General features: G+C 39.3%; 1 protein-coding gene across 1 annotated transcript; it reads right to left on the bottom strand.

The window, feature by feature from the left end:
- LOC107635871 lies at positions 7,981 to 9,545 on the bottom strand. The gene is made up of 2 exons (XM_016339423.1): positions 8,814 to 9,545; positions 7,981 to 8,103 (listed from the first exon to the last, which is right to left on the bottom strand). Exons 1-2 carry the CDS (start codon positions 9,543 to 9,545, stop codon positions 7,981 to 7,983), a joined length of 855 nt encoding a protein of 284 aa, XP_016194909.1.

Below are 9,743 nucleotides of genomic sequence, written 5' to 3'. Positions count from 1 at the left end.
GGTTTTTTTTCAAAAAAATTATATAAAATAAAACTAAAATTAATAAAATTTTTGTTGTTTAAAAAAATTAATTAAACTAAAACTAAAATTAAAAAAAGATATACTAACATCCAATTAATATTATACACTAACAACAATTTACTAACACTAACAACTAATACTACTATTATAATTATAACAAAGAAAATATATTCTCTAACTACTCCTAATTAACTAACAACTAATTTATTTATATACTAAACAAAAAAATAATTAAAAAATTATATACAGTTTGTTTCTAAAATTTTTAACTCAAAAAATTAGGATTAACTTTAATTAACTACTAATAAAACATATAAAATATGTACCTATTTCTATGTATAAGGTTGTCATTTTCTTTGTTGTTGAGTGAGGGAAAGCCAACTTTTAACTTTTAGATTTGTTTTTTAAAATGGATGGAGCAATAGAGATAGGAATGTGGACGAAAGAAGAAAGAATGAACGAAGAAGAGGAGGGTTGGCTTTTTGGTTACCGTGTGGGATGAGAGAAGAAGTTACCACGTTGAAGATATTAGTGCTTTATGCACACAGAATATAGAGAACAGAACTGAGCTTAGTAGAGGAGCATGATAAAGATGGAGAGAAGGGATGAGAATGAGATTTGAGAGAAGAATGGGGAGTTCTGTTATTGAGCAAAGTGAAAGTTAATCAGAAAAGTGTGAATTACAAGTAGACTTTAGCTATTTATAGCTGAGAGATAACACAACTGAATTGATAACTAACTGAAGCTTCTGGAAGCTAGTAACTAACTAACTGAAACTTGCAACTGAAGCTTGTGACTGATTCTAACTGGATTGAATTCACAGCAGTGCACATGCTTCTCAAATGATTTGATTACAGTGCTTAATACACTCATCATCATCTCTAGTTTTATTCTTCCTTGTTTTTCACAGCAACTGTATCTTGTTTCTGGGACACGACTGTAGCTTCAACAATACTTAACCGATCTCTAAAGTGCAGAAAGCCTCTGATTCTGAAGGGATTGCCTTAGTTAAGATGTCAGCCACTTGCACTGATCCTGGAATGTGACTACTGCCATGTCCCTGCTGTTAACATGATCTCTTACAAAGTGAAGATCGATCTCAAAGTGCTTGGATTTGGAGTGTAAGATGGGATTTGCAGCCAGAAACACTGCACTTTGGTTGTCGCAGACTCGCAGTAGAGCAGGGGAGGCTCCTTTGGTGGAAATTGGAGCTCACAAAGTAGGTTCTTCACCCAAATCAGCTTAGCAACAACGTCTGCCATGCTTCTATATTCTGCCTCAGTACTATACCTTGCCACTGCAGTTTGCTTCCTTGAAGCCCAGGACACTAGATTTGATCCTAGGAAGACGCAGTAGCTACTGGTGGATTTTCTGTCATCAGGATCCCCAGCCCAATCTAAATCACTATAGGCATTCATCGTCATCGAGCCTTCCTTCTTTAGATGCAGCCCATGGTTAGAAGTTCCATTCAAGTACCTAAGCACCCTTTTTACCATTTTCCAATGAGACTCTAGTGGGGATTGAACAAATTGTGCTAGTTTATGTACACTATATGATATTTCAGGTCTTGTCACAGTCAGGTACTGGAGACTGCCAATTATGGACCTGTGAAGTGTAGAGTCATGAAATTTGGCACCACCACAAGTTGATAGTTTGACTGTAGATGCCAGGGGAGTGTGGCACGAGGTGCAGCCCACCATGTTGGCCTTCTTCATCAGTTTCTTTATGTATTTTTTCTGGGTGAGAATCAAACCACTATTGCTTGTATTTGTCACTTGAATTCCAAGAAAGTAGCATAGGCTTCCCATGTCCTTTAGAGCGAATTTTGCATTCAACTGCTCGATGACTTGCTTCATTGTATCTTCAGACTCACCAGTGACTAATATGTCATCTACATAAACCAGCACAAACGTTTTTGCTCCATTAAGATCACTTTGGAAAACTGACACATCAGATTTTGTTTGCTTGAAACCAATGTCATTTAGACCGTTAGCTAGCTTGCAATACCATTCCCTTAGTACTTGTTTTAGGCCATAGAGAGCCTTTGCTAATTTGCAAACTAGTGATGAATCTCCCTATTCGAACCCTTGAGGCTGCTTCATATACACTTCCTCCATCAGGTCACCATGAAGGAAGGCATTGTTGACATCAAGTTGCCTTATTGGCCATGAGTTTGCCAAGGCAATAGACAGTATTATCCTTATGGAGGTGGGTTTTACTACAGGGCTGTAGGTTTCTGTGAAATCGAATTCTGGTCTTTGTGCATAGCCTTGAGCAACTAGCCTTGCCTTGTATTTTTTAAGAGACCCATCTGAGTTGTACTTGACTCTGAACACCCATCTACTCCCTATAGCACTTCTGTTTGGAGGCAGCTTCACTAGCTCCCATGTGTTGTTTTTCATTAAGGCATCATACTCCAAGTCCATAGCTGCTTTCCATTCAGGCATGTCGAGGGCCTGTTTCACACTCCTTGGATCTAAGCTTGCCTAAAACGCCTTAGGCTTTACTATCCCTGTCTTACTTCTGGTTGTCATAGGGTGCACATTTGTAACTATTGTGCGAGGTGGTTTAGAAATTGGAAGCATAATCTCTAAGTCATTAATTGGAACTGGTGTTGGGATTTAGGACACTGCTACTGGCCTTTGAGAGTTGCTGGCTGATTGAGGCTGTTGTTGAATTGAAGCTGGCATTGTTACTTGTTGAGTACTCAAGAGTTGCTGTGATGATGTTTGAAGAAGATTATCTCTTATTTGCTGAGAAAGGACTCTTGAAGGGTTATTTGTTGTGGCTGGACTTGAATGAGGTATTGGAGGTGAAGGTTCTGGTGTTGGTGTTGAGATTAAACTTGAGTGATTTTGAGCTATTGAGATTGGGAGTTTAGGAATAGTTGGCACTTGTGATGTTGTTTGATCAACTACTGCTACTGAGGACTGGTTTTGCTTGTTGAGTTCCTTGAAGGGGAATTTGGTTTCAACAAATACCACATCTCTGGTAATTATTATATTTCCATCTTGAGTGAGACATTTGTATCCCTTGTGAGCTGTGCTATAGCCAATGAACGTGCAGGGTGAAGATCTAAGGTCCAGCTTATGTTTGTTATAAGGCCTTTGATGAGGGAAGCTGTAACACCCTAATTAGCCCAAGCTTTACCTCGCGTCGTAAAGCAAAGGTTAATCAGAGATTACGACAGTTCTAAGCTCATATATATATATATATATAAAGAATAGTATAATCTAGAAACCCGATGAAGGATATAGCTCAAAATCAAAATCTAAAAAGCGTAAACGTAATAACGAAGCTACTAACTTAAAGCACAAGATATGGGTATAATATAACAAAAGATAATAGTATAATATCATAAGAATCTAGCCACGGCTCGCGGAGTTTAAGCTGGCTAGCCATATACAGACCATTTTCTATCCGCAGGGACGGGGGACGAGGCCCCGTATAATAAACGGGGCGGGGGCAGGGGGAGAGGTCTCCGCCCCATGGAGACCCGTTAAATCCCCGTTTAAATGAAATGACGGAAATGCCCTTATATATATAATATGTGACTGAGCCATTGGACAGCAACCCTAGCCGCACATATGCTTCCCTGAATCCCTGCTTCAGAGACAGAGTGAGAGTCTCGTGATCTCGTCTCCTCTCCTCTCCACTCCTCCTCAAAGCTCAAACCATTAGTCCCTCTCCTTCTCAAACACCGCTGACCGCCGCCTCCCACCTTCTAGGTCCCTCAGTGTCGCAGTCTCGTCTCGTCTCCTCTCCACTCCTCCTCAAAGTTCAAACCCTCAGCCCCTTCTGTCTCCTTCCCAAACACTGCCGACCGCCGCCTCCCACGACCCAGCGCCGCCTCCTGAGTGGCTCGGTCTCTCACTGGTGGTCCTGAGCTCACCGTCGCCAGTCGTCATCTTCTCCTCTTCACGTTTGTCTGCCAAATCGCCGGTCTTTGCTGTGGTTTCTGTGTCGGGTAAGTTGATTTCTGAATTTCTGAACTTCTGATTCTGATTTGTGATTAAGGTAATTAGATTTTGAATTTCTGAATTAGGGTAATTAGATTTTGATTTCTGAACTTCTGATTCTGATTTGTGATTATGGTAATTAGATTCTGAATTTCTAAATTAGGGTAATTAGATTTTGATTTCTGAATTTATGAACTTCTGATTCTGATTTGTGATTAGAGTAATTAGATTCTAAATGGTGTTCAAGCATTAGCTGAGATGCCTGTTTTCGCTATGATTTAATGGGTGTTTTCTTTTCATTTGTTCTAAATTAATTTCATTTTTACATTGCACATGACTCCAACAATGCTACCATATATCCTAAATGAAGACAAGCAAACACATTTATGCAGCATTTTCTTATAGTTAAATTATAATTTTCAATATGTAGGGGTTCCAAGGACTGAAGAGGAACAAAATATTTTTACTTGGATTACAAAAGTTGGGCAAAGGTGATTGGCGTGGAATTGCAAGGAACTATGTTATATCAAGGACCCCTACTCAAGTGGCCAGTCACGCTCAAAAGTATTTCATCACGCAAAACAATGTGTCTAAATGAAAAAGACGCTCCAGCTTGTTTGACATTGTTGTAGATGAAGTTTTTACTCTTGTCTGCAATTACTATCCATGAAATAATTCTTTTTTAATTTTATTTTGCATCAAATGAACATTTTTGCCACGTAATATACTCATGTTCATTGATAAAATTATCCAATTGTTTTTATTTCTTTAATGTTGTTAATATCTTTGTTGTTGTTAATGTTGTTAATGTCTTTGGAGATAAGGAACATGTTGTTGATGTCTTTGTTGTTAATGCTTTGGAGACAATTGGAACATGATGATTGATATAGTTTTTTCATTTTTTTTCCCAATTTTTTCCAATTTTTTTTAATTTTGTAAAAATCCGTGGATATCCGTGGAGTCCCCGATCCCCGGCGGATACGGGGTCCCCGTTACCCGTGGTGGGGACGGGGCGGGGACGGGGACTGGATATGGAGGCGGGGGGCGGGGGGCATGTCCCCGCCCCCGTGGGTACCCGTTGCCATGCCTACCCACAGCCTTCACCAACCGATCCTCCAAGCGATCCCATCGCCACCGCCTTCCGAACCTCCTCAATCCCAGTAGAAAACACAGGTAATATACAATGCAAGTAAAACACAAGTAGAAGCATATAAGACAAATAATTCAAATAGCAAATAGGCATGTTATACAAATATGCAAGCCATTTCAAGTAGTCAAAGCATACAAACAGATAGATAATGCATATGATAAATGCCTGCCCTATTGACTGTGATATCACATTGTCGGTTCAACTGCCAACCCGACACATCTCCATGGAGATGTCGCCCTTCGGAATCATCAATGGGAACCCCCGAGATATAGTGCTCGGATCACTGTCCAGGGTTTTGCGCCTGCATGCTCTATAGATCCAAAGGGATGCGAGCGGGATACTCTTGCCACAGACCTCACATCTCAACGTAAGCGGGATCAGACCACCGTCCTTACGCCGCCGCCGCTACCTCGACAGGCGGGATCCAACCGCCATCCCTGCCGGGTGCATAGCGTCTCATAATCTCAATACAAAATAATAGTGCAGTGTTTTTTCAGAAAACAGTTTCAATACATCAATGATTCCTCATCACACATTCGAGTCCTTGACTCATCTCAACCACTGTCAATTCACATGTTTATTCCGAACTCAACAGTTCCTCAATTCTCATCTTATACATCAACCATTCATCACATAGCGTCACACCATCCTCAGCACGCCAGAAACATAGGCTTCCGTTTTCTAAGTTTCCCAAATAATATCATCTAAAGCCATTAAATTCTTTCCCAATGTTATAAATATCCAAAACTAGGCCCAAGAGTCCTAAAATGGTGTTAGAGAAGCTTACAACCTTGTTGGGAAGGTAGAATAGTTGAAAATAAAGTAAAATTTGAGAAACAGGGCATGAGCAGCCGCACAGGGGTGTGCGTGCGCACGCCCAGGAAGATTTTAAAAGTGTACATACGCATAGAGGTGTGCGTACGCACAGGTGTCAAAACTTTCAATGTCTGTTCGCTTGCACAACCTGTGTCAGCGCCTCTAACAGACTAGCCTTCCTAACGTGTGCGTGCGCACATGTTGCATTTTCTCTTTGGTGTGTGCGCGCATGCTGTTCTAGCGCTGCAAGCAGACTGCCTTCCTCTGCGTGTGCGTACGCATAGGTTTGTGTGTGCGCACAGGACAAGATTTTCGCAGAGGTGTGCGTCCGCACATACCAGAAAACACAAAATTCTGCAACTCTGTAGAATTTCAGATTTTCAACACCAACTTTGAATGATCATAACTTCCTCTACAAAATTCAAAATCTTTCAAACTTTATATCGTTTCGAAGAGTTTTCAATAAACTTTAATTCTAAACTAATTTCAACCAATTTTGAAAATCGAGGCAAAAGTTATAATCAGACAAAGTTCACAAAAAATCCACTTTTACCAAACTTCACAATTTCCACAATTTCTTATAAAACACAACAAAAACCATACCAAATCATTCCAAACTTTCATTTCTAGTACACTCTACCCTTTTAAATCACAATTCACCATTCTCAATCATCAAATACCACATATATGATACTAAAGTCAATTCTCCACCAACATCTTCACCAATCATTAGTTTGTTCCCATCACTTATCATCATCAATTCCATTCATACTTTATATCCACATCCAACAACACACAATCATTCAAGTCATCAAACATCATGCTTCAACATCATTATTTCTCAACATAACATTACCAATTCAACATGCATTTTGAAATAAACCATCATCAACAACCACATAATTCCAACCTATCCTATAGGTCACTAGCCTAAGTGTCCATGAATATTATATACTACATAGAGGAAACCAAAACCATACCTTGGCCGATTTCTAATATGTCAAAAAACTCAAAATTGAGCACCAAATGAGCTTTCCACCACAATCAAGCTTCCACTTCCACTCCAACAAGCACCAATATGTTCCAATAGCTCCCAAACTCACAATAATCAAGCTATATACATACAAATCACCACAAATCAACCCAGGATTCAACATAAATATAATCTCACAAGGATTTAATGTCTCTTACCTTTTCCAACAGTTTTGATAGCCAAAATCCAATGCTAAGCAATGATTAGAGTGAACCTAAACATCCAAAATCACAAAAACTCACTTAACCATAAGCCCTAAATACCCAAAATTTTGAGGAGAAGAACTGAAGGGATTTTGAGCTTTACTTACCAGTTTCTTATATGGGTTTTGTAGAGCTCTTCACAAGGAACGCGTAACTGCAAACGGTGCGGCGATCGGAGCTCTGTAGCTCAAGATATAAGCTTGAGAAGATTGAAGTGAATAATGCTCAATCTCTTCTCCTCTCCCTCTTTCAATTCTGATGTGTGTGTGTTTTTGAAAGGGTAGGGTTCATTAAATGAACCTTATATATGTTGGGCTTGGGCCCGGTCCAACCCGTTAGCGTTTTTAACCCGTTTGGCCTAACTTCGGGTCAAACCTTTAAAATTAACGCCCGATTTTCAACTTCTAATATTTTTTTAAGGTTTTTGACGGTTTTCACTTTTTCTCGTGCGGTACTGGGAAGACTTGAACCGGTTCAACCGCCAGTTCACAGTTTTTCACGGTTTTTCGCAGAAAATACATTTTCTGACTCAGAAAAACCTACTGAATCTAAAACTCACTTTTAAATCCTCACATTCTCACTCTAACTTTTCAGAACGTAATTTGGGCAATATAATCACTTAATTAACCGGTTGATTAGTTACAGTTCTTACAGAAGAAAAGACATCCAAAAACTCTGAGACTTGAGTAAGAAGGCTCTTTTCCAAACAGTTTCTCTATAGGGGACACTCCATCTAGCACTGGAGTTGGCAGGACATTAATCAATTTTACAGTTGTGGTGAATACTTCTCCCCAAAACTTAGTTGGCATAGAGGCACCAGCCAAGAGTATGAGGCCCATTTCCACTATGTGCCTGTGCTTTCTCTTTGCAGATCCATTTTGTTGATGGATGTGATGACATGAGAACTTGTGCTGCACTCCTCTGTCATTTAGAATTTTTTATAAGCTAACATATTCAGCAGCGTTGTCAGATTGTAACATTTTTAATTTTGTGTTTCATTAAAATTCAACCATTTGTTGGAAGTGATTAAAAACTGATTTTAGTTGAGCTCTAGATTTAATAAGGTAAAGCTAAGTGAATTTTGAAAAAGTATCAATAAAATGCACATAATACCAGTTTCCACTGTTATCAACCTGGGGTGCAGGTCCCCAAATATCTGAGTAGACAAGATCTAAAGGTGAATTGTATATAGTTTGTGAAAGAGAGAAGGGTAGCTGATGTGATTTTCCAACACACCAGGCTTCACAAGTTTCTTTATTAGGTGAAATAGAAAGATTACAAGTTTTGAGTACTTTTGACACTACATTATGATTCGGATGCCCTAATCTTGCATGCCAAATCAGAAAGGAATTAGACTGTGCTAATGAGGATGTGTAAGCAAAAGGTGTGTGTGCAGCAGTGATGTCCCCAAATCTATATAGGCCTTTGTCAACACTTCCTTGGAGTAATAGTTCTCTAGTTCCTTGTGATTTGATGCAGCATTTATCACAATAAAATTCAAAGAAAACTCTATTATCACAACAGAATTGATGCACACTCATTAGATTCTTTGTGATTTCAGGCATATGAAGCAACTTAGTTAAGGTAAGTAATTTTGAGCTCAAATTAATTTTAAAACACATTTTACCAACATGATGAATATGCAAACATGAACCATCTCCTATGACAACTTGTTCATCTCTAGTGTATGCCTCTTTCTCCATGAGATTATGTGCATCATGAGTCATATGGTGTGTGGCTCCAGAGTCAGGATACCAGTTCGGATCTTGAACAGTGGAGGGAGTTGCTAAGACATTACTGTAGTTTGCCTTTGGCTGAGTGATTCCATTTATGTCTTTATATTGCTCCTTATCATATCTATACCAACAGAATTTTGCTGTATGTCCAACCCTATCACAGACTTGGCATTGTGGCCTTCCACCTTGCATCATTCTTCCTCGACCATACTGTGCTCTACCATAATCACCATCTTGTGTGAATCTTCCTGCATCTTGAGTCATTCGCTCTGCATCATGTGCACCTCTGCTGCTTCCCCTAAATATTCTTCCAGGTCTGCCACGAAAGTTGCCTCTATAGTTTTCTCTTGCTGTTGAACTTTGAGAATAAAATTGATTTTGTTGAATTTGTGAATGTTGTGAATGCTGAGCTACATTTGCTTGTAAAAAAGATTCAGATTTTCTGAATCTTGCTAGCATGCTTTCATTAGCGAGTAATAGTGCTTCTAATTCTCCCAGTGTTATGCTGGTTGATCTTGCCAAGACTGAGGTCATCACATTTCCATATTCTTCAGTTAGACTGTGTAGTATTGCATTGACATGATCGCTTTCTTTCATTGATTCACCTACTGATGCTAGTGCATCCATAGTGCTCTTTATTGACAAGACATATACAGTGACCGAATTGCCTATCTAAATTGTGCTTAATTTGTTCTTCAGCTGCATTACCTTGGCCTTAATTTTGGATGAGAAGTGATCCTCCAGCCTTTTCCAGATTTGATGAGTAAGCGTACAACCAACCATTCTTGTGGTGAAGGGATTCGACATTGAAGCTTAGCAACCATG

The sequence above is a fragment of the Arachis ipaensis genome, chromosome B04 (genome assembly GCF_000816755.2).
Source record: "Arachis ipaensis cultivar K30076 chromosome B04, Araip1.1, whole genome shotgun sequence".
NCBI classification, from domain to species: domain Eukaryota; kingdom Viridiplantae; phylum Streptophyta; class Magnoliopsida; order Fabales; family Fabaceae; genus Arachis; species Arachis ipaensis.
The sequence above is the reverse complement of the archived record's forward strand: the minus strand, read 5'-3'. Positions and strand labels throughout refer to the sequence as shown.